This window comes from Hemiscyllium ocellatum, chromosome 3 (assembly GCF_020745735.1).
Source record: "Hemiscyllium ocellatum isolate sHemOce1 chromosome 3, sHemOce1.pat.X.cur, whole genome shotgun sequence".
NCBI lineage: Eukaryota > Metazoa > Chordata > Chondrichthyes > Orectolobiformes > Hemiscylliidae > Hemiscyllium > Hemiscyllium ocellatum.
The window spans coordinates 8,314,698-8,340,832 of record NC_083403.1 but is presented as its reverse complement, the minus strand read 5'-3'; the positions used below and the strand labels follow the sequence as shown (position 1 = coordinate 8,340,832).

Sequence of the window (26,135 nt, the reverse complement as noted above, 5' to 3'; positions counted from 1 at the left end):
GCTAAACTCCAGCTGTATCCCATGAGCGGTACACCACATGTTAAAGTCCTGGTTTTTAAAGCCAGGTCCTTGGTCTGTATGAATTACTCTGGGAGGCCCGTTAGCGACCAGAATCAACTCACTAGCTTCTATAGCATCTTGTGTCCTACAACTCTTTGTTGGGATCAGGGTGGTGAATCCGGTACATTCATCAATACATACTAGGCAATATTTATTCGGTCTTTTAAATGGCTTTTTCCCGTGAGAGGTCGGCAATGGGCCGATAAAATCCATTATCCATTTATCCCCGGGCTCCATATTTTGTGACTGAATAATTTTCGGTTCTTTTTTAGTTCCTCCCTTGATATTATATTTTAGGCAAGTTTTGCATTCATTACAATATCTTTTAACTTCTGCATTCATCCCAGGCCACCAGTATTTCTGCTTTAGGTGTGACTGAGTGGTTTTTATTCCTGGATGCACGGCCCCTAAGCCTTCGTGGGCCGTCTTGATAAGTTCTCTTCTCCCTTTTCTAGGGGGTATTATCTTAGCCTGTTCTGTGGTTTGATCTTTAAATTTGGTTTTGACTACCCCATCAGATTCTTCCCAGTAGTCCTGATTTTTAGGGTATCCTTTTACTTCCTTGCCCTGAAGTAAGTCTTCCAATTCTTTGTCCTGATTCTCTTTTTTCATTTGCCTAGTTATTACTCTTATTTTATATTCTTTTCCCAAACTTGCGGCTTTGGCTGCTCGGTCAGCTAGATCATTTCCTTTTTTGTGTTCACCTTCTTTCTGGTGTCCTCTGACATGTATTACTTTTACATTTGGGAGGTTTTCTTTTAATCTAGCTATTTCTTCCCATATTTGTCTATATTGTATGGGGTGATTCCTACAATCATGGAATCCTTTTTCACTCCATTTATCTAGTTCCTCGTTATAGCCTCTACTGGCATAAAAGCTATCTGTACAAACGAGAATTTGGAGTTCTGCAGGAAATTGGCTTGCTTCTTTTAAGGCTAATTCTAACGCCTTTACTTCTGTTTTCTGGGCTGAACCTCCCAGTGGTCCTTTTATTTCTAAGACCTTTTCTTCTTGGAACTCATTGTTTAGTTTTGTACCAATTACTATTCCTATTCCCGTTAATTTTTCTTCTTTACCTTGTTTATCCAGGCCTCTTTGGGCACTACCATCTGTATAGATGTACATATCTGGATTGAATTCAGTTTTTTCTTCAGTAGCAGCTCGTTTATATTTCGGTGTCCACCAAGTATCTGTTTTTCCTGTAAGGGGCTGTATTTCTATAGTGGGGTCAGCTAGTAGGATATCCCATTTTTCATACCTGGCCGAGTGGACCCTTTGGCTCCTTTCTATTTTTTGTTGTTTGGATTGTAATTCTGCCAATTCCGTGAGGATAATTATCTTTCCTTCCCCTTGGATTTTTCTGATGGGTTCCACTGCTCTAGTTATGGCTACCCATGTTTTTTCTATTTTTGGGTATTTCCTCTCTGTTTCTGTAAAGTTTAAAGAGATATATTGGAAGGGTTTGTTCTGTCCTTGACTGGTTACTCTTACGGTGGCACTTTCTTGCCCTATAATTACTTCTAGTGTAATGTCTTTCCCTGGTTCATGCTTTCCCATGTTTTCTGCTTTATTTAATTGGTTGATTAGTTCATTTAGGTTATTTTGATCTTCTTCAGTCCATGAGAATACTTTCTCGGTTAGTTTTTTGTACAGGGGTTTAGATATTTCTGCATATCCTGGGACAAAGTCTCTGGCATAGTTACATAGGCCTAATATTGCTTGTAATTCTTTAATTTTGGTAGGAGGTTGAATATCAGCTATTTTTTCACTGTATTCTTCAGTTAGTCCTTTCCCTTCATTGGTTAGTTCCACTCCTAAGTATTTTACCTTTTCTCTGGCGATCTGGGATTTTGCTAGTCCAATTATATATCCCTTATGGTACAGGTGTTCCATTATTCTATGTAGGCAGGCAAAATGTTCTTCTAGGTCACCATGAGTGATATAAATATCATCTACGTAGCATTCTATTTGTCCTGGCGGAGCTAAGTTTTGTACTGTTTTTCTGACTTCTGCAGAAAATATTACTGGGCTGTTTAGGTATCCCTGAGGGAGTCTGGTCCAAACTAATTGTCTCCCTAGGGTGTCTGTTATGGCTGTATATGGCCACTCTTCTTTTGGGATTGGATGACTCCAAAATCCATTTGATAAGTCTAGGGTAGTTTTATATTTCTCCCTTCTTAAGGTATTCAATGTAGTCTGAGCTCCTTTAAAGTATGACGAGAAGGGCACTGATCCTGAATTCAAGTCTCGGTAGTCACAGACAAGTCTGTACTTTCCTGGCTTATCAGGCTTTGGTATTCCAATTATGGGTGTATTGTATGGGGATCCTTTTTCTATTAGGACTCCCTGTTCCTCAAGTCTTTCTATGACTTTTTGGATTTCCCTAGCTATCTCTGGTTTGTTGATGCCATACTTCTTTTTGATTTTGAAGTGTCCCATTCCTGTGGGAGTGGGATCAATGTTTAGATTACCGCAATGGTATGAGTCTTTTTGCCAGATTTCCCAGTGAGTTTGCACTAGGTGTTTTATTTTTGCTCTGATTTTGGGGTTGCTTTCTTTATCTAAAATTTCTTTTAAGTCTTCTGTTCTTTTGTCTTCTGTTTGTTCTAGTAGTTTGTGTCCTTTAATGTCTTCCCATCCTAATATTACTGGTTCTCCCTGGTCTTTTAGACCTTCTATAATTAGAGCTTTAGTCTCTATTTGTTTTCCATTTTTTAGGATTAATTTGATTTTTCCTACATCTGCCCATTTTACAGGTGCTCCTATGCCCTGATAAGGTTCTGTTCCTACTTTTGGTATGTTTAGTTTTTCTGCCAAACTTTTGTCCATTAATGACATTTCTGCCCCTGTGTCTAGCATTATTGTGAGCCATTGCTGTCTGTGGGGTTTATACCCCTCTATTTTTCCTTGTTCTTGAGGGTAGCATGGTTCTGCTGCTGTCTGTCTGGGTTTTCTCACCATCCCTGTCTGGTGGATTCTTTGCCCTTCTGTATTCCTTTCGTCCCCTTGTGTTTGCACTCTGGCTGATCCAGAGGTTATTGCTTGTCCCTGACTGTTTCTGGGTCTCAGGTTGTATCGTTCTTGTTGAACTTGTCCATTTGGAGGCCTAGGTCTAAAATTTTGTTGGGGTGGCCTATATTCCCGAGGTTGTTGTGGTTGCTGGGCTGGCTGTAGTGGAGGTTGGTATCCCCCTCTAGCTCTTGGGTCTTGATAATTCGGAATGGGGTTTCTCCCTAAATAGTTTGGGCTTACTCCTGGAATTGGTCTAGGAGGTAGCTGCTGTCGGGGAGGTCCCTGGTTTCTGGGTTGGACTTTTTCCACTACCTGAACCAATGGTTCATATTGGGGTCGGTATGTCCATGGTTTTCTTTGGTTTTGTTGGCGTCCTTGCGCCTTGGATTTCTGGGTTTCTGATTTAGGTTTTTCTGATTTCCTTTCCTTGGCTTCTGGTTGAGGTCCGTGGGGATTTTGTTTTCCTATTCTATCTAGGGATAGATTGAGGACTTCTCCTAAGTTGATTAATTCTTGTCTGAATACTTGCCATGGGTTTTGTCCCTGTCCTAGTGCTCTGTTTGTGGCTTCCCTGAGCCTGTTTGCATGGCCTTCATTCTGGAATTGTCTGAATAATTGCGACCTGACTTGGACATAGTTTATTTCTAGATCTTCAGCGGATTGTGCTACCTGGAGCATTGTTCTCCCTGATTCCAGGAGTGTTTTGAATATCTTGTTGGCTGCTTCTGCTCTTTGGGTTCCATATACCCGGTTGTGGGCTTCATGGAGTATGGTAACTAGATTTATGGTGGTGTGCGGTTCCTGATCTAAAGCAGGACAATCCAGGGCTTTAAATAAATCTGAATTTTCTTGGGGGGTTAGTCCTTCCAAGAAGGCTTTTAGTTTTTCGAAATGTTGAATTATATATTTTATTGCTGCTCTGTCATCTGAGGGAAAGTCTAGGAAGCAGATTTTAAAATTCTTCAGTGAGGGATCACCGTACACACGGCGGGCTGCTACCGGTTGTGGTGCTTGTCCGGCTTGTCCGGGCCTGGGATTATTGATTAGCCATCGGGCTTTTTCTACAGCATGTTGCGCCACTAGGACTTGTGCTGCTACTCTATTTAGTTGGGGTATTTGGAGCACTCTGTCTGCTGCCACTATAATTTGCTGAGCTATATCTTCTGCCCAGGCATGTTCTGACATGCCTGGTACTAGCGGTACTTCTCTTCCCCTTAGGTCTGTTTCTCTTCTAATTACTGTTACCGTATGTTGAGCTGGTAGAACGCCAGCGGTATGCTGGTGGGCTGGTTCTAGGGGGTTTCCAGTTCCATCTGCTGGTATGCATCCATCATCGTGATGGTGAGTTCCATCTACATATTCTATTCTGAACCTGTATCGGAGTCTTGCTGCTATAGGTTCTCCATTGAGTCTGTTTAGTCCTTCTAGGACTGACTCATCTGCCCTCAGTCTTACCTCCTGACCTCTTAGGTTAGGTGGGGAGACTATATTGTCGTTTCCTGCTGCGACTATTTCTGCCCAATCATTTCTAAAATAACAGGCAGGTATATTGGCCATTTTCTTTTTCTTTTTGAGGGGCTTTTATTTTTTTTGTACTATTCGCTATATCCCTACAGAAGGAGTTTATTTGGTGACAAAGATAATATTTACGCCGTGAGGTTCAAGATAGTGCAATCTCTCGAGCCCCACGTTGGGCGCCAATTGTTATGTTATTCAGGTGGATATCCTCAATAGGTATGGGTTACTACCGGATTAAACTACAGTACCTCGGGCATATACCTGAGGCCGTTACCTGTCAAGTTTACCAGTGGTCCCTATTGACTGTATGGTCCTGATAGCTACAAACTCGGCTGGGTTTATCGCAGGTCTCTAGGTCCCTTCAGTTTATCCTTTCACCTAGGAGTGAGAGGGATTCACTTTAAGTCAATCCTAATGCCTTCTCAGCTAAGTTCTAGACTTAACATACCAACACAAAGGTAAACATATCTTATCAAATAAAGGTTCGGCGAATACGAAGTGTGTGGTGTAAAATATAATAGAAATTTATCAATATAATAAGTTGAATACTCAAAATCAGATGTTTTCAGTTAATCACAATCGTTACAGCCTTTTTGAATGTTCTTAAAAGATACCTAGGATAAAAGCAGAGCTTAATACCTGAGTGTCCCAAATGGGATCTTCATAGACTAGCGTGTATCAGCTAGTTGGTTCAGATTGTATCTTCTTCAGGCTAGAATGCAGTGCCTCAACCGAGAATCTTTTAGGCAGGCGTATTTCAGCAAGCTCTTAGCCGTCCGTATGTTTCATCCGATCGGTCCGTATTTTGCACAAATGTGTCTTTTCTGCAAGCCTGGTGGTTCAGAGGATGGTTGGGTGACTCATTGTCTGTGTTTCAAGACAAGAGTGAGTTCTGTCTGTTTTAGCTCTGCTTTATATCCCTTACAGTCTAAGTTAAGCAATTACATCATTTGTTTAAAGAACTGGAATCTCAAACTGTGCCTCGGTCAGCATTGTTTAAAGGTCGCGTTAAACACTTAATTAGCTGAGAAAACAATAAGTAGCTGATAAGTAGCTGGTAGAGAGCAGTTGCCACATAGTCATAGTTATACTTAATTGTTGCTAGGCTAAAATACAATAAAGAGTTAGTTGCTACAATCTAATATAATCAGGTAAAATTCCACAGAAGAATTGAGTCTTTTCATGAAGAAGTAGACAGATCCCATGACACTTAACGAGTTAATAGCATCATTGCTGTTAAGCTTAATCTTATACAATATAATATAATCAGGTAAAATTCCACAGAGGAATCGAGTCTTTTCATGAAGAAGTAATGGATCCCGTGACAACATACTGGCACTGGAGCGTGTCCAGCGGAGATTCACGCAGATGATCCTGGAATGGTAGGTCTAATATACGAGGAATGGCTGAGGAACCTGGGATTGTATTCATTGGAATTTAGAAGATTGAGGGGAGACTTAATAGAAACTTACAAGATAATACACGGCTTGGAAAGGGTGGATGCTAGGAAATTTTTTCCATTAGGAGAGGAGACTAGGACCCTGGACACAGCCTTAGAACTAGAGGGGGTCAATTCAGATCAGAAATGCGGAAACGTTTCTTCAGCCAGAGAGTAGTGGGCCTGTGGAATTCATTGCTGCAGAGTGCAGTGAGGCCGGGACGCTAAATGTCTTCAAGGCAGAGATTGATAAATTCTTGATGTCACAAGGAATTAAAGGCTACCGGGAGAATGCGGGTAAGTGGAGTTGAAATGCCCATTAGCCATGATTGAATGGCGGAGTGGACTCGATGGGCCGAATGGCCTTACTTCCATTTCTATGTCTTATGGTCTTATGGTCTTCTCGATGAGGTGCTTGGACGTACTGGAAGGTCTCTGCCAGATGTGGAAGAATCCTTTGGCACCTTGGATGGAGGTGAGGGGAGGATGTGGGCACAGGTTTTACACTTTTTGCGGTGGCAAGGGAAGGTGCCGGGAGTGGAGAGTGGGTTGATGGGGGAAGTAGACTGAGCAAAGAATTCACTGAGGATATGGTCTCTGTGGAATGCTGATAGGGATGGGGAGGGAAATATTTCTCTGCTGGTGGGGTCTGTTTGTAAGCAGCCCCAAAGGATCTTTTGACATCCTGCACATCCAAATACCTCATCTACTGTGTCTATTGCTCTCAGTGTGGTTTCCTCTACATTGGGGAGACAGGATAGCAACTTGTTAATATTTCAGGGAACATCTCTGACACACACACACACACACACACACACACACACACACACACACACACACACCATTGAGGGAATATCTCTGGGACACCGCACCAAACAGCCCTGACCACTTCAACTCCCCCTCCAACTCTGCCAAAGACATCCAAGTCCTGGGCCTCGTCCACTGCCAAATTCAAGCTACCTGACAACTGGAGGAGGAGCACATCTTCCACCTTGGAACCATTCAACCATGTGGCACCAATGCCAATTTCACCGGTTTCCTCATCTCTCCTCCCCCCACCTCATCCCAGATCGGCACCATCATCTTCAACTGTCCTGCTGTCCATTTTCCTTCCCGTCTATCTGGTCCACCCTTCCCTCTGACCGATCACAACCAGTCCCCACCTGCATCTACATATTTCATTTCCAGCTACCTTGCCCCATCCCCACATTTCCATTTATCTGTCAGTCCCCTTCCTCCCCCAACTCCCTCAACAACCACCACACCCCCATATTCCTGATGGAAGTCTTATGCCCGAAACATCAATTCTCCTGCTCCTCAGATGCTGCGCTTTTCCAGCACCATATTTTTCGACTCTGATCTCCAGCATCTGCAATCCTCACTTTCTCTGAGATAGAGAGTGATGAATCTATGGAATTCATTGACACAGAAGGCTATGGAGGCCAGGTCATTGAGTATATTTAAGACAAAGATAGACAGGTTCTTGATTGTTAAAGGAATCAAAGATTACAGGGAGAAGTGGGAGAATGGGGTTTGGAAACGTATCAGCCATGATTGAATGGCGGAGCAGACTCGATGGGCCGAATGGCCTAATTTCAGCTCCAATATCTTATGGTCTTATGGCATGGTGAGAATTTGTGGTGACTTTAATGTCATGATCATCTTTGTCCTGAGAGCGGATCAATCACCCCTTCTGCACCTAGAAGACCTATTCAGTGGACTGACAGTAGAAAAGAAATTTTCAAAAATAGATCTGTCACAGGCCAATCTACAGATCAGGGTTACAAAGGAGTCAAAACCACCTCTGACAATAGTGACGCACAGGGACTGTTCTGTAGAAACAACTTCCATTTGTCATCACATCATCATTAGCTGTGTTCAAGAGGGCCATGGATCAAATATTAAGTGGGTTGCCAGGTATCCAGTGTTATCTGGACAATATTTGATTAATGGATCCTCTGAAGAGAAGCATATGAAAAATTAAGATGAAATATTTAAAAAGGTTGCAGGAGCATGGCTTACAAGTAAAAATGGAGAAATATGAGTTTTTTTTTAAAAAACTCTATAGAATGTGAAATCGATGGTGAGGGACAAGGCAAGATGCCCAATAGGTGGAGACTATTGTGAAAGCCCTTAGACCAGGGACTGTGTCTCAACTGCACTCATTCTTGGGACTTGTAAATTACTGTGGCAAGTTTGTGACTGATTTAGCAACTTTGCTAAAACTCATGCATCGGGAGAAGGGCATCCGTAGAAATGGACCCAGGAATGTGAGGAGGCTTATAGTTGCCACTGCAGTTTAGTGTGTGACCCCTTGCCTTATGGGGTTGATGCTGTACTATCACACATCTTATCAAATGGAGAGGAAAAGCTCCCTGTGTTCACACCAAGGTCACAAATGAAGACAGAGGATAATTATGCTCAAGTGGAAAAGCAAGGATTGAACATCGTATTCAGTGTTAAGGAGTTCAACCATTTCCTTCAAGGCAGGTACTTCATGCTACTGACAGATACAGACTGCTGACCTCCATTTTTGGCCTGTTTACATCAGCCAAGCCTGTAGAGGTAGGCACTGGGTCTAGGTAAAAACAATGACAGCAGATGCTGGAAACCAGATTCTGGATCAGTGGTGCTGGAAGAGCACAGCAGTTCAGGCAGCATCCAATGAGCAGCAAAATCTGCCAGCCTACTCATATAAGAACAAATACCAACAGGTGGAGAAGCATGACAATGCAGATGCCCTGTTGTGGCTGCCACTAATGGGGAATAAAGATTTCAGCTGCAACCCCCCTGAAAATGATGTACTTTTCCCAGGAAAACAAGGTACTGATGTCAGAGAATCAGGTGTGGACGCTACTTGGAAAGACCTCCCCTTGAGCCAAGGGGAAAACTTAGTCCTGAGTGAGGAGGGCCAGTCATGGAAATCACCCAGAATTCCACTCTTACCAGTCCAGGGGATGGGCAGGGTGTTTCATGTGGAGGGGAAGAGTTGTGATTCCTCCCCCATTAACAGGAAAAGTGCTAGAACAAGTACACTAAGGGTCTCCTGACATGGTGTGAATGAAGGAGATAGTCAGGAGCTACTTTTGGTCGCTGAATGCAGACTCCCAGATTGATGAGAAAGCAGGATCATGTGAATCCTGCACGTTAGCAAGACGGCATTGCCGTTATTGTCTCAACACCCATGGCCTCAATCACTGTGGTAGCGAATCTTACTGGTGGTCATAGCGGGTTGGTTTAGCTCAGTTGGACAGGTGGTTTATGAAGCAGTGTGATGCCATGTCAGGACATGGAGTTAGACAACCAAATCCAATCCTTGTTCCTGCATTCACAACACAGTCACGTTAAAATCCTCAATGACCCTCCAAATTGACCCCTATGGTTCCTAACCAAACGTTTTGAATAACAAGTACCACACTTTGTGAATAACTGAAACCAGATATCAGAATTGTTGCGTAAACGAAAGATGTAACAGTTTATTGATAAAATAGAGTAGCTCTATCAGAGCAAAGTTAAACCTCAAGATAATCCAATTCATACCTATAATTTGAACACATCAATATTGATTCTAGCCCCCGGTCTCACACAAAGTCAGAGAGACAAGCAGATACAGTTAAGGGATGAATCAAAAGGAAAATAAATAACTGAGATGTAACTGGGCAGTTCACTGAAGCAGACTCCACCCTCCGTCCCCTCACAGGCATGTGGAATTGTATCTTGCTTGGTTTCTGAAGAAGCCCGATGCATGCAACTAGTTTCCAGCAGACCCTGAGGAATATTCACTTTAAACTTAAAACTGCAGCTTTATTCCTTGAACTTCCCATACACTGATAATGGGAGGACAATCAGGGAATAATCAAACCTCCATCCTGTAGCTTTCACAGGCACAATCCTTCTGACTCTAACACAGTCCATAAATCCCTTCTATCTCTGGCCTCTTCATACCAGACTGGCTGTTTCCCCATGAGGTCCCACTTACCAGCTTGAGCATCATGCCTCTCTAGAGCTGAAACATTTATACAGCACTTTGAATAAGAACCAAGTTGCAATTAATTTCCAAGCCAAGCCTCATAAACAAATACCACTTTGTTCCTTCTCCTCTTCTATTGAAACAAGTTGCTGATCACGGTCCATAGGTCAACTTCAAATCTCAGCTTAAGTTCACTTCATTAAAAGATATACCAAGAACAGCCTTTCTCAGAAGGCAGCTCATAACCGCCTTCTCAAGGTCAACTCGGGGTGGGCAAGAAAAGCTGGCTCAGCCATCAGTGCCCACAGCCCCTGAATGAGTTTTAAAAATCTACAGTGGCGTGACCTCTTTCTGTCCCTCTTCTATCTTGTGCCAACTAACATGATGCTAATGCTTTATCTCAATAAATCTTTGAGTAAAAAGTGAGGTCTGCAGATGCTGGAGATCAGAGCTGAAAATGTGTTGCTGGTTAAAGCACAGCAGGTCAGGCAGCATCCAAGGAACAGGAAATGCCAGAGCCCTTCATCAGGAATGAGGAGAGGGTGCCAGGCAGGCTAAGATAAAAGGTAGGGAGGAGGGACTTGGGGGAGGGGTGATGGAGATGTGATAGGTGGAAGGAGGTCAAGGTGAGGGCGATAGGCCGGAGTGGGTGGGGGCGGAGAGGTCAGGAAGAGGATTGCAGGTTAGGAGGGCGGTGCTGAGTTCAAGGGAATCGACTGAGACAAGGTGGGGGGAGGGGAAATGAGGAAACTGGAGAAATCTGAGTTCATCCCTTGTGGTTGGAGGGTTCCCAGGCGGAAGATGAGGCGCTCTTCCTCCTGTTATGTTCTGGCGATGGAGGAGTCCAAGGACCTGCATGTCTTCGGTGGAGTGGGAGGGAGAGTTAAAGTGTTGAGCAACGGGTGGTTGGGTTGGTTGGTCCGGGCGTCCCAGAGGTGTTCCCTGAAGCGTTCCGCAAGTAGGCGGCCCGTCTCCCCAATATAGAGGAGGCCACATCGGATGCAGCGGATGCAATAGTTGATGTGTGTGGAGGTGCAGGTGAATTTGTGGCGGATATGGAAGGATCCCTTGGGGCCTTGGAGAGAAGTAAGGGAGGAGGTGCGGGCGCAAGTTTTGCATTTCCTGCGGTTGCAGGGGAAGGTGCCGGGAGTGGAGGTTGGGTTGGTGGGGGGTGTGGACCTGACGAGGGAGTCACGAAGGGAGTGGTCTTTGCGGAACGCTGATAGGGGAGGGGAGGGAAATATATCCCTGGTGGTGGGGTCCATTTGGAGTTGGTGGAAATGACGGCGGATGATACGCTGTATACGGAGGTTGGTGGGGTGGTAGGTGAGAACCAGTGGGGTTCTGTCTTGGTGGTGGTTGGAAGGGTGGGGCTCAAGGGTGGAGTGTCCCCTTGACCATGGCCTCCTCCTATTGTCCCCTTGACCATGACCCCACCTCCCACCACCAAACCATCATCTCCCAGACCATGTATAACCTCATCACCTCAGGGGATCTCCCATCCATCGCCTCAAACCTCATAGTCCCACAACCCCGCACCGCCCGTTTCTACCTCCTGCCCAAAATCCACAAACCTGACTGCCCCGGCCGACCCATTGTCTCAGCCTGCTCCTGCCCCACCGAACTCATCTCCGCGTACCTCAACACGGTTCTGTCCCCTTTAGTCCAAGAACTCCCCACCTACGTTCGGGACACCACCCACGCCCTCCACCTCCTCCATGATTTTCGCTTCCCGGTCCCCAATGCCTTATCTTCACGATGGACATCCAGTCCCTGTACACCTCCATCCCCCATCATGAAGGACTCAAAGCCCTCCGCTTCTTCCTTTCCCGCCGCACCAACCAGTACCCTTCCACTGACACCCTCCTTCGACTGACTAAACTGGTCCTCACCCTGAATAACTTCTCTTTCCAATCCTCCCACTTCCTCCAAACTAAAGGAGTTGCCATGGGCACCCACATGGGCCCCAGCTATGCCTGTCTCTTCGTAGGATATGTGGAACAGTCCATCTTCCGCAACTACACTGGCACCACCCCCCACCTTTTCCTCCGCTACATCGATGATTGTATCGGCGCTGCCTCATGCTCCCACAAGGAGGTTGAACAGTTCATCAACTTTACCAACACCTTCCATCCTGACCTCAAATTCACCTAGACTGTCTCAGACTCCTCCCTCCCCTTCCTAGACTTTTCCATTTCTATCTCGGGTGACCGACTCAACACAGACATCTACTATAAACCGACTGACTCCTATAGCTACCTGGACTACATCTCCTCCCACCCTGCCCCCTGTAAAAACTCCATCCCATATTCCCAATTCCTTCGTCTCTGTCGCATCTGCTCCCAGGAGGACAAGTTCCAATACCGTACAGCCCAGATGGCCTCCTTCTTCAAGGACCGCAGATTCCCCCCAGACGTGATCGACGATGCCCTCCACCGCATCTCCTCCACTTCCCGCTCCTCCGCCCTTGAGCCCCGCCCCTCCAACCGCCACCAAGACAGAACCCCACTGGTTCTCACCTACCACCCCACCAACCTCCGTGTACAGCGTATCATCCGCCGTCATTTCTGCCAACTCCAAACGGACCCCACCACCAGGGATATATTTCCCTCCCCTCCCCTATCAGCGTTCCGCAAAGACCACTCCCTTCGTGACTCCCTCGTCAGGTCCACAACCCCCACCAACCCAACCTCCACTCCTGGCACCTTCCCCTGCAACCGCAGGAAATGCAAAACTTGCACCCACACCTCCTCCCTTACTTCTCTCCAAGGCCCCAAGGGATCCTTCCATATCCTCCGCAAATTCACCTGCACCTCCACACACATCAACTATTGCATCCGCTGCACCTGATGTGGCCTCCTCTATATTGGGGAGACGGGCCGCCTACTTGCAGAACACTTCAGGGAACACCTCTGGGACGCCCGGACCAACCAACCCAACCACCCCGTGGCTCAACACTTTAACTCTCCCTCCCACTCCACCGAAGACATGCAGGTCCTTGGACTCCTCCATCGCCAGAATATAACAACACGACGGTTGGAGGAAGAGCGCCTCATCTTCCGCCTGGGAACCCTCCAACCACAAGGGATGAACTCAGATTTCTCCAGTTTCCTCATTTCCCCTCCCCCCACCTTGTCTCAGTCGATTCCCTCGAACTCAGCACCGCCCTCCTAACCTGCAATCCCCTTCCTGACCTCTCCGCCCCCACCCCACTCTGGCCTATCACCCTCACCTTGACCTCCTTCCACCTATCACATCTCCATCACCCCTCCCCCAAGTCCCTCCTCCCTACCTTTTATCTTAGCCTGCCTGGCACCCTCTCCTCATTCCTGATGAAGGGCTCTGGCCCGAAACGTCGAATTTCCTGTTCCTTGGATGCTGCCTGACCTGCTGTGCTTTGACCAGCAACGCATTTTCAGCTCAATAAATCTTTGCTCAGTTAAAGGAATCTATACATTGATGAACTGGTCTTACAATGCCCTTTGTCATCTTGCATAAATAACTTGTTGTAATCTGCATTGATTTGATGCCAGTTTGTTTCATTAATGATATTCCTGAGACCCTAAATAAGCTGCAGCTACTTCATCTTACTTCATGATACAGGAGTTGTTTGAAACAGTCTTATTGCAAATATTTGGAATAAAGATTCATTCCTTTACTCTCCATCATAACCTTAAAGATATTCGAATCTCAATGAGGGGTCACCTTGTTTCTAAAGCTCATTGTTCAGTTGCTGAGCTGCAACTAGAAAATGTTTGTGTTCACTTAATATGGAAAAGTATTGATTGATCAGCTGAAGGAGAGTAGGAGTTTGTAATTAGCCAGAGTTTTCCTTGCCCATGTTTGGCCTGAAGCCAGGAAATTTTATGGTGTCCAGAATTAGTGGTGAGAACTTACAAAGCAATATCTGGCTGCACAGCACTGTGACCCCAACTTGAATAAATCTGCACTATTGCTGTGATAAAAATAGTACTAAAGGAGTCTGGGTTGTGTCAAAACAATTTCTTATAACAAAGCTGATTTTAAAGAAATGTTTCTAACCTGCACAATGTAGTTACACTCAAGCAGCTCCATAACTGGATGGAGATTTAATTTCATGTACTGATAAGAATCTTCAAAGGAAGCATCATACAAGCTTTGTAGAATCTCTGCCTCCCAAGGAATGCGTTTGTTCAACCAAGCCTGCAAATCAAAATATAGAAACTTTCAGGATAATGAAAGAAGAGGCATAATTCAGACCATAGGGGTTCATACGCCAAAATATAGTAGATAAGCAAGGTACATTAATACACTATTCACCTGCATTTACTAATTTTCTTGTCATATTTTAATGGATAGCAGCAAAAAAAGCAAAAGGAGTTTAGAAACTTGAATACACAGATATAACTTGATGAGTCTAAATTTCAAACAAAATTTACAAATAAATTTTAAATGAAACAACTTAATTTAATATGTTAATATGTAAGGGGGTACATATCTTTCCTTTTTGGACTATAAGCTGGCATGGAAGTTAAACACTGAGGTAAAAAAAAGACAAAACTGAAGACAGTAGAAATCTGAAACAAAAAGAGAAATGCCTGGACAAGCCCAAAAGATCTGTCAGCAACAGTGGACAATAAGCAGAGTCAAGGGTTCACATCTATTGTTTTGTAGAAGGCCTCACAGTAGAACAGGAAGAGGAACTCATAATGGAACAGGAAGACAATAGACAATAGGTGCAGGAGTAGGCCTTCTGCCCTTTGAGCCAGCACCACCATTCAATATGATCATGGCTGATCATCCTCAATCAGTATCCTGATCCTGCCTTATTCCCATAACCTTTGATTCCACTATCCTTAAGAGCTCTATCCAACTCTTTCTTGGAAGTATCCAGAGACTTGGCCTCCACAGCCTTCTGGGGCAGAGCATTCCATATACACACCACTCTCTGAGTGAAGAAGTTTCTCCTCAACTCTGTTCGAAGTGGCCTACCCCTTATTTTTAAACTATGTCCTCTGGTTCGGGACTCACCTACCAGCAGAAACATGCTTCCGGCCTCCAGAGTGTCCAATCCTTTAATAGTCTTATACGTCCCAATCAGATCCCCTCTCAGCCTTCTAAACTCAAGCATATACAAGCCCAGTTGCTCCAATCTTTCAGCGTAAGGTTGAAATCACCATTCTGGGAATTGACCTCGTGAACCTAAGCTGCATTCCCTCAATAGCCAGAATATCTTTCCTCAAATGTGGAGACCAAAACTGCACACAATATTCCAGGTGCGGTCTCACCAGGGCCCTGTACAGCTGCAGAAGGACTTCTTTACTTCTGTACGCAATTCCTCTTGTTATGAAGGCCAGCATGCTATTAGCTTTCTTCACTGCCTGCTGTACCTGCATGCTTGCTTTCATTGACTGATGTACAAGAACACCTAGGTCTCATTAAACTGCTCCTTTACCTAACTTGACTCCATTTAGGTAGTAATCTGTCTTCCTGTTCTTGCCACCAAATGGATAACCATACATTTATCCACATTAAACTGCATCTGCCATGCAACCATCCACTCACCTAGCCTGTCCAGGTCACCCTGTATTCTTCTAACATCCTCCTCACATTTCACCCTGCCACCCAGCTTTTTGTCATCAGCAAATTTGCTTATATTACTTTTAATACCTTCATCTATATCATTAATGTACATTGTAAAAAGCTGAGGTCCCAGCACTGATCGCTGGGGCACACCACTGGTCACCGCCTGCCATTCCGAAAGAGAGCCATTTATCACTACTCTTAGTTCCCTGTCAGCCAACCAATTTTCAATCCAAGTCAGTATTTTGCCCCTAATACCATGTGCCCTAATTTTGGTCACTAACCTCCTATGTGGGACTTTATCAAAGGCTTTCTGAAAGTCCACGTATACTACATCCACTGGATCTCCCTTGTCCATCTTCAGAGTTACATCCTCAAACAATTCCAGAAGATTTGTCAAGCATGATTTCCCTTCATAAATCCATGCTGACTCTGATCTATCCTGTTACTGCTATCCAGATGTGTCATAATTTCATCCTTTATAATTGACTCCAGCATTTTTCCCACCACTGAGGTCAGAGTAACTGGAACTCATAGTGGAACAGGGAGAGGATCTCACATTGGAACAGGAAGAGAAGCTCACAGTGGGACAGGAAGATGAGCTCACTGTGGGACAGGGAGAGGAGTTCACTGTGGGACTGGCAGAGAAGCTCACGGTGGGAAAGGAAGAGGAGCTGATAGTGAAACAGGAAGAGGACCTCACAGTGGGACAGGGAGAGGGGCTCACAGTGGGACAGGGAGAGGGGCTCACAGTGGGACAGGGAGAGGGACTCACAGTGGGACAGGGAGAGGGGCTCACAGTGGGACAGGGAGAGGGGCTCACAGTGGGACAGGGAGAGGGGATCTCTGTGGGACAGGGAGAGGGGCTCACAGTGGGACAGGGAGAGGGGCTCACAGTGGGACAGGGAGAGGGACTCACAGTGGGACAGGGAGAGGGGCTCACAGTGGGACAGGGAGAGGGGATCTCTGTGGGACAGGGAGAGGGGATCTCTGTGGGACAGGGAGAGGGACTCACAGTGGGACAGGGAGAGGGGCTCACAGTGGGACAGGGAGAGGGGATCTCTGTGGGACAGGGAGAGGGACTCACAGTGGGACAGGGAGAGGGACTCACAGTGGGACAGGGAGAGGGGCTCACAGTGGGACAGGGAGAGGGACTCACAGTGGGACAGGGAGAGGGGCTCACAGTGGGACAGGGAGAGGGGCTCACAGTGGGACAGGGAGAGGGACTCACAGTGGGACAGGGAGAGGGGCTCACAGTGGGACAGGGAGAGGGACTCACAGTGGGACAGGGAGAGGGACTCACAGTGGGACTGGGAGAGGGACTCACAGTGGGACAGGGAGAGGGGCTCACAGTGGGACAGGGAGAGGGACTCACAGTGGGACAGGGAGAGGGGCTCACAGTGGGACAGGGAGAGGGACTCACAGTGGGACAGGGAGAGGGGCTCACTGTGGGACAGGGAGAGGGACTCACTGTGGGACAGGGAGAGGGACTCACAGTGGGACAGGGAGAGGGACTCACAGTGGGACAGGGAGAGGGGCTCACAGTGGGACAGGGAGAGGGGATCTCTGTGGGACAGAAAGAGGAGCTCAGAGCGATGCAGGGAGAGGAGCTCAGAGCGATGCAGGGAGAGGGGCTCAGAGCGATGCAGGGAGAGGGGCTCAGAGCGATGCAGGGAGAGGAGCTCAGAGCGATGCAGGGAGAGGGGCTCAGAGCGATGCAGGGAGAGGGGCTCAGAGCGATGCAGGGAGAGGGGCTCAGAGCGATGCAGGGAGAGGGGCTCAGAGCGATGCAGGGAGAGGGGCTCAGAGCGATGCAGGGAGAGGGGCTCAGAGCGATGCAGGGAGAGGAGCTCAGAGCGATGCAGGGAGAGGAGCTCAGAGCGATGCAGGGAGAGGAGCTCAGAGCGATGCAGGGAGAGGGGCTCAGAGCGATGCAGGGAGAGGAGCTCAGAGCGATGCAGGGAGAGGAGCTCAGAGCGATGCAGGGAGAGGAGCTCAGAGCAATGCACGGAGAGGAGCTCAGAGCGATGCAGGGAGAGGAGCTCAGAGCGATGCAGGGAGAGGAGCTCAGAGCGATGCAGGGAGAGGAGCTCAGAGCGATGCAGGGAGAGGGGCTCAGAGCGATGCAGGGAGAGGAGCTCAGAGCGATGCAGGGAGAGGGGCTCAGAGCGATGCAGGGAGAGGAGCTCAGAGTGATGCAGGGAGAGGAGCTCAGACTGTCTTATTGTTCTGCATGTTTTTTGATGTGTTCAATTTTCATAATTTGCCATGATGCCATCGGAGGCCATAATCTAGCATGTCTGGATCACTAGTCCAATGACATTATCACTAAGTTCTTGACTTGAACATCACTTCCTATTCCTGATTTATTACTGCTTCTGAGATGTTACTAGTATCCACTATCTTGAATACTGATGCAAATTACCTTTTCAAGCCATCTGTCATTTCACCATTTTTCCAATATTAAACTTCCACATTCACTTTATTTTGAACCAACGCTCTCATTATTATCTGTATTTTTTATACATAATCTTACTGTTTTGACATTTCTGGTTAGTTTTCTCTTGTACTCATTTTATTAGTTCTTTCATCATTCTTTTTCACACAGAGAGAGGTGTTATGGACCAGATTAGACTCCCTCAAAATATTTTAAGAAGGTAGCTTCGACCCTAAATTTCTCTTAAATGTTGATGTGAAGTTCCTGTCCCAGATGCAATGTGACTGGTCAATTACTTAGCTTTAAGCAAAACACAATTTATTTAAATATTTTTGTTAAGATACTAACAAAAGAAAGAGGAATTTAGAAGAACTTAACTATTGGCAAACTTAACTGAATAATAGATACAGTACTAATGACTAATTAACTATTTCAATGTCATAACATTCCATAAACAAACTTCTTGGTAAATAGGAAAATTCTGACAAGATTCTTACACGTGTTTCTCCAGTCCAGGAAAAAGCAATATCAAGAGACATTTCAGAGACAGTAGCAGCTAGAAATCATTCGCTGAAACTTCAACTCTTCTGAGACTCCAAACAGCTTCTGATAGCTACTTCAAAAACCAATATCCAGAAATCTGGATCTGTGAGAGCTGGCCATACCCATTCAGGCTCTTAAAAGCCTCCGATGCTGTTTTCTCAAGGTGTCTTCAGCAGCTAGCTCCGTACCTCTGCCTTACAACCTCTCTTGCAAAAATAACCAGGACAAAATAATCTTTTAAAGCAACAGCATCATCACCTTGGTGCATGAATGGAATGAGTTGCTAGAGGTGGTGGTGGAGGCAGATATAATTACAACAGTTTAAAGGCATGTGAATGTTTACATCAATATGGGCCAAATGCTGGCAAATGAGACTAGATCAGTTTACGATATAAGGTCAGCACATACAAGTTGGACCAATGGATCTGTTTCTGTGCTTTATCACTCTATAACTCTTTGCTTTTCTTTATATTTTAATCAATCTTCTGGCATGCACAATGATATGCTTTTATTTTATGTTTGGTTCCATCTTTAATCTTATTAGTTAATCACAGAGGCTGTGTCCTTCATTTGGAATTCTCCTTACTCATCAGAAATTACTTACTGTGTGTATTTTGCAGTATTCCCTAAATTGATGCCACTGTATTTCTATTGACTTTTCATTTAATCAAATTTTCTAATACACTCTGCTTTCATGCCCTTATTTAAAATCTATATAAGTCTCACATCCACTCCTCTCTGCCCAAAGTGAATGTAAAATTCAATCATATTGTCAGAAATACAGAGAAAAAGTAAACCATGAGAGTAAACTAGTGAGGATTATAAAAACTGCCAGTAAAAGCTTCTTTATATATATAAAAAGGAAGAGAGAGGTCAAAGGGAACATAAATGATTCTGGGGAGATAGTTATGAGCAACAAAAAAATGGCAGAAAAATGGCAGATATCTTTCATCAGTCTTTGCGTTGAAATATACTATGAACATCCTATTAAAACCAAAGCGTGGGGGGAGGAATTAAGTACCAATACTATCATTATGAATTCCTCATTGCTAAAACTAAACAGGAAATCATGAGATTTTTGGGAATGTGTGAGTTTAATCAGAAATCTGTGTAGCTTCAGCATAATAGCGGTAACATTAACAGATGTATTATGGAAACAGACAAAAATGGTGAGGTTAACAAAATGCCATGCAATCTTTGAGAAGCTGAATGTAATCCTAATAAAAGAATCAGTGTTGGTCACCCCTGAATTTATCAAACCATCCGAAAAAACAACTGATGTTTGTGACTTCACGATAGGTGTAGACCTGTTGCAAGGTCATGATTTGGGAATAGAGAAATCAGTGTGTAATTTTCCAAGAAATTAAAACAATATCAGTGGAAGTACTCGCTAGTAGAAAAGGAAACGGAGATGGTGAAGTCTGTTCAGCATTTTGAATCCTATGCGCTGCAGTGAAATAAACATATCCAGAATTCAAAAATCATGAAACCCTTTAAGAATTTAAGAAAAAATGATAACGATTGTAAATGATTTGTATAAGGGATGAATGGATTTAAATCGTATGTTTTGTTGTGAATGTGTCAGGTTTCTTGTGATTAAAATGCATTCCTAAACATGGTCACAGAATGAAGTGTGAAGACTGATCAATCATACTGTCTAAGTCATTTATGTAAACTACAAACAGCAAGAGCTTCAACATTGACCTGTGGGACCCACTGGATACTGACTTCTTGGTGGAAAAACACCCTTCAACCATCACCCACTACTTCCTGCCACTCAACCAATTCTGGATCCAATTTGCTTGAATCCCATGGGGTCTTACCTTTGTTATTAGTCTCCCATATGGCACTTTATTAAAAGCCTTGCTAAAATCTAAGTAGATGACATCAAAAGCATTGTCCTCACCGAAAAACCGTGGAAAAATTCAGTCACTTTGGTCAGAGCTGACCTCTCCTTAACAAAACAGCTGCTGATTAATCCCTGCCTCTCCAAATGCAGATTAATTCTGTCCTTCAGAACTGCTGCAATAGCTTCCCATGACTGAGATTAAACTAACTGGCCTGTGATTTCCTGGTTTAACCCTTGTTCCCTTTTTGAACGATGGTGCCACATTGACTGCCTTCCAGTCCTCTGGCACTTCTCCTGTGGCCAGAGAGGAATTGAACACTTTTGCTAATAACATGATGAATGTCAGATCAGCCATAATCTTACGGAATGGAAAATTAATCTTGAGGAGAAAAAGAAAATTCCAGTCCTTATTTCTTATTGTCTTAAACTTAATTGTGTTGTGTATCATTACCAATGTACTAAATCAGCTAGATTTGGAACATATATAAAAAGCTATTTTTGAAGATACTGAGAAAGAGACAAAAAGACAATGCTGTAGAGAAAGAGAAAAAGCAGTTACTGCTATGGAGAAATAAAATAACTGTTTGTATTAAAAGAAATGGACAATACCAAAAGGACTCTAACAGATTTAAGAACAGGGATTCACGAAGCTAAGCTTTGCTGGTAAAAACTGGATCAAGAGAACTCAGGTTGAATGAGAAAAAAATCATAGGACAGCAGAAGCTTTGCCTCACGTGGCAGTGGGAGATATGGAGGAATGATTCTTGTAATTTTAGAGAAGTATATTTCATGGGATTTTGGCAAGTGAGGTTATGATCATTAGCAAGACCATAATTTGTTGCCATCTTAAATTGCCATTGAGCTGAGGGGAATCCTCAATGCCATTTTGGATAGCAATTAAGAATTAATCATATCGCTGAATCTTCAGTGAAATCAAAACTGGACTGACTAAGACTTTCTTCTCTAAAGGACATTAATGAATCAAATGTATTTTCACAAACATTGATGGTTCTCATGACTATTCATACCAAAACTAGCAGCAGGTTCCAGATTTACTAAGTTTACAAAAACCCACCAGAGTGGGATTTGAAACAATGCTCCAGTGTATTAGACTGATCCTCTCAATTACTAATGCAATGCCATCAACAGTCGGTGACCATCTCCTCCATTATATTACTCCAAAGTTGCCTGAAATATGGTGCATAGTAAAAAGAGTTATACATATGTTGATTGTATTCATTAAGTTATGCAGAAGTATATTTTCCTCAGCTTGGTGTATTGCATCATTGTTAGAATATGTTTAGAATATGTTGATTTGTTTGTTTGTTACAGTAAAAGTCTTAAAATGTGGAATCAGTCTTTCTGTTCTTTTCATTGGTGACTGGAAACGCCTCTCTTTTCAAACATTTTTAGTCTCTATGTGGATTTTGATGCTGAGGCTGTTACCTTCAAAATTGGTTTCCAGCTGAGAGCAGAAGAGCTAATGTAGACCATTCCCATTCTGGACACCGTGGCTGGAGATGCATTCTCAATGTTGTGTACCTCAAACAGCAGTTTGCAGGAAGGAGCCATGGGAATACGGTCACCATTAGCCAAAGTTAATGTCTTGTTATCATCCAGTACAGAATTTAGATTTTCTATCCAAATAGCATCCACTGGACCATCTAGAATTATCCAGATATTATCACCTAGAAACCAAAGTGTACAAATACATTTAAAAACTGACAATGAATAACTAGGTTTCATATTATTCATTTGCACAGTAAATCATGTGACAAGCTAAATTTTTGATAATTTCTGAACTGAATCCCACAGTTCAATTTAATTACAGTTATTATGATTACAATTTAATTCCTAATTAAGCATATTAATTTTGTTCCTAAAAACAAAATATGCTGGGAATAATTACCAACTCAATTAATGTTGGGAAGAGTATATATTTATAGATTTGAAGCAGTGTTGAAGGGATGATTTGGACAAGTCCTGGATTGTAAAGGATTTAGCATGCAAATTTAAAAGTCAAAAGGTCAACAAGAACTGGGGACTGTGAATTTGGGAGAACAACTTTCAAAGAGATCCAAGAGGTTGCTTTTTGACTTATGATTGCTAGAAAACAATTGGGGATTAGAAAGGACCCGCTGTTGGAGGTTGCCTAGCAACCGGGACTGTAGTTGCTGTGTCTTCCGTAAATTGCTTTTGGTGAGAAAAAGGCCTCCAAGCTGGAAATAAGTAATTCCCTCTGTCCTGAAAAGATGTCGTGGGAAAAAAACTAGTAAAAAGCAACCATCATTTGTTATAATCTCTCCTTTGATTGCAAAGCTCAACCTTATATTTTGCACTTGTCCTGGGCTCCCCCATAATTCCGAATCGGATATTTGTGGAGCCTCCACCCCATTTGTTATTTAATTGTCCATCATCATTCACAACTGGAATGACAGAACTGCAGACCTTAGAACTGATCCAGATATGAACAAGCCAGAAGATTAGGAATACTTTAAAACTGGAGGTCAACTTAAAAAGCAAGAAGAGTGGAGATGAAGAAGTATGTGGTAAAGCTAGCTAGTAATATAAAACAAGATTGCAAGAATGTCTTTTTAGATATATAAAGAGGTAAGAGAGAGGCAAAAATGAACATTGGACTGATGGAAAGTTAGGCTGAAGAAATGATTATGGAAATAAAGAAATAGTGGACAAACTAAGTAGGTACTTTGCATCAGTATTCATGGGAAAAGATGCCAACAATATACCTGAACTTCAAGAGTGTCAGGGCAAAAGGTTAGTGTAGTGACCATCACTAAGGAGAAGGTAAAAGCAAATTACTGCGGATGCTGGGATCTGAAACCGAAAAAGAGAAACTGCTGGAAAATCTCAGCAAGTCAGGCAGCAGCTTTGACAAAGGATCAGTTAGACTTGAAATGTCAGCTCTTTTCTCTCCTTACAGATGCTGCCAGATTTGCTGAGATTTTCCAGCATTTTCTCTTTTTTGGACTAAGGAGAAGGTACTGGGGAAGTTGAAAGATTTGAAAGTGGATTAATTTTAAGAGGGCGAGAAAACAAGGACAGAAATGTACTGCTGAGGTTGGATAAGGCTCTGGTCACACTGCATTTGGAATATTATGAGCAGTTTGGGCCCTGACCAGTATCTGAGGAAGAATTGTTAATATTGGAGGTGTTCCACAGGAAGTTCATAAGAATGATCCTGGGAATGAAATGCTTGTCATATGAGGAGAGGTTGAGGACTCTGGGGCTGCAGTTTATGAGGTTTAAAAGGATGTTTAGGGGGAAAATCTAATTGAAACTTACAGAATATTGACAGGCTGAGTGGACATAGAGAAGATGTTTCCACTAGTAGGAGACAAGCAGGAGGTTGGAAGAACACAGCAAGCCAGTCGGCATTAGAAGGTGGAGAAGTCAACATTTTGGGTGTTCTTCACAACTGGAGCTGGGAGTAAGGGGAGCTGCAGATAAAGGGGGTGGCAGGGGCAAGGGTGGTGAGGTAGGGATAGGTGAATACAGATAGTGGGAACAGCCTGGTTGGTCATGGGAGGAATGAATCAGGTTGGTGGCTAGAAGGAAGGGTCAGTAAGTGGAATGGAAGGGAGGAGGAGAGGCTGGAAAGGGAGTCAGGGGATAGGAGGGGAGATTATTTGAAATTGGAGAACTTAATGTTAAATCCTCTGGGCTGTAGGCTGCCCAGGTGGAAGATGATGTGTTGTTCCTCCAATTTGTGGTTTGATTCACTGTGGCAATGGAGGAGGCCAACAATGGTAATGTTGGAAAGGGAGTGGGAAGGGAAATTAAAATGGGCGCTGACTGAGAGTTTAGATCAGGCCCTGTGGGCCCAGCTAAGATGTTCGGCATCACTTCTGCATTGTTTGCCATCACTTTAAATCTATGCCAGTCACATTTTTTTTTACAATGCTGACCTTGCTTGGTGGCATTTTCTGTGTAGTGTAACTTGTATGCCTCGCTCTATCTAAGCACCCTCTGATCTGTGTGTCCTTATTCGCTATGATCTCCCTATACTGTTTGCAAAACAATGTGTTTCACCGTACTTAGGTATATGTGACTGCAATAAGACAAATCCAATCAAAAAGGTAAAAATCCAATCAAAATCAAATTCATCATTCCTGAGCCAGCTCATCATTAACATGGCTGCGGCACCGACCCAGGTCCTACACCTCGCTGCCTTCTACAATGGACCCAAACAACGTTGAAGTCACTAGTCTTCAGGCACCATATGTTTCCACTGGACCAATTCTCCTCTGCTATCACCTCAGAGATGCTGCATCAGAACCGCATCTCTCACCACTAGCCCGTCTCATCAATGATGCCCTGATGCCCTTCCGGCTCCACTTTGCCAGCGTCACACCTATCCAATGATGGAGTCGTGATCCTCTGGTGCCATCTCTCATTGCTGGCTCACTTCGTCGAAGAATCCCTGAAGTTCCTCTGTCTCTGCCTAGCCACTGTTTATGCTGGACCCAACCAACTATGCAGTTGTGATCCTTACATGCCATCTTTTGACCCTGGGTCACCTTGGCTGATGTAGCAACCACTGATTCCAATGGTAAGCCCTGTGCTTTTTCTGGAAAAGTAAGTAGGGGGGAGGGGGGGGTCACTCACCTCCACCATGAGATCTGCACTGGGCTCACTCACCATCACCACGAGGTCCACGTTGGTTCACTCACCGTCACCATGAGGTCCACGTTGTGTTCACTCACTGTCATCATGAGGTTCACGTTGGGTTCACTCACTGTCACCATGAGGTCCACGCTGGGTTCACTCACTGTCACCATGGGCTCCACGCTGCATTCACTCACCATCACCCACGGGCTCCACGTTGGGTTCACTCACCGTCACCACGAGGTCCACACTGGGTTCACTCACCGTCACCACGGGGCCCACATTGGGTTCATTCACCGTCACAATGAGGTCCACACTGGGTTCACTCACCGTCACCGCGGGGCCCACGTTGGGTTCACTCACCGTCACATGGGGTCCACGTGGGGTTCACTCACCATCACCACAGGCTCCACATTGGGTTCATTCACTGTCACCAAGGGGTCCACACTGGGTTCACTCACTGTCACACAGGGTCCACGTTGGGTTCACTCACCGTCACCACGGGGTCCACGCTGGGTTCATTCACCGTCACCACGGGGTCCACGTTGGGTTCACTCACTGCCACCACAGGGTCCACACTGGGTTCACTCACTGTCACCACGTGTCCATGTTGGGTTCAATCACCGTCACCATGAGGTCCACACTGGGCCCATTCGCCATCACCAGGAGGTCCACCCTGGACCAACTCATCATCACCATGAGGTCCCCACTGGACCCACTCACCATCACCACGAATTCCGTAACGTGCCCGCTCACTATCACCACGAGGTCTGCACTAACCCCACACACCGTCACCACGAGATCCACGCTGGACTCACTCACCATCACCTCGAGATCCACACTGGTCCCACTCACTGTCACCATGAGGTCCGCACTTGGCTTACGTATCTTCACCACGCGGTCTGAACTGGGCTCCCTCACCGCCACCGTGAGATCTGTGCTGGTCTCACTCACTATCAGCATATCCTTCCCACGGGCCCACTCACTGTCACCACGAGGTCCACACTGGTCCCACTCACCATCACCGTGAGTCCCACATCGTGCCCACTCACCGTCTCCATGAGGTCTGCATTCACTTTTTTCATGAGGTCTGCAACGGGTACACTAACCATCACCATGC

General features: G+C 44.8%; 1 protein-coding gene across 1 annotated transcript in view; it reads right to left on the bottom strand.

The window, feature by feature from the left end:
* Positions 1 to 26,135, bottom strand: part of LOC132834281 (dynein axonemal heavy chain 8-like) — a 1,170,382-nt gene that overhangs the window by 306,679 nt on the left and 837,568 nt on the right. Inside the window, exons 50-51 of the mRNA XM_060853001.1 lie at positions 21,836 to 22,077; positions 14,040 to 14,180 (exon numbers count right to left, since the gene is read on the bottom strand). Coding sequence (XP_060708984.1) covers positions 14,040 to 14,180; positions 21,836 to 22,077 — 383 coding nt within the window. The remainder of the gene's footprint in view (positions 1 to 14,039; positions 14,181 to 21,835; positions 22,078 to 26,135) is intronic.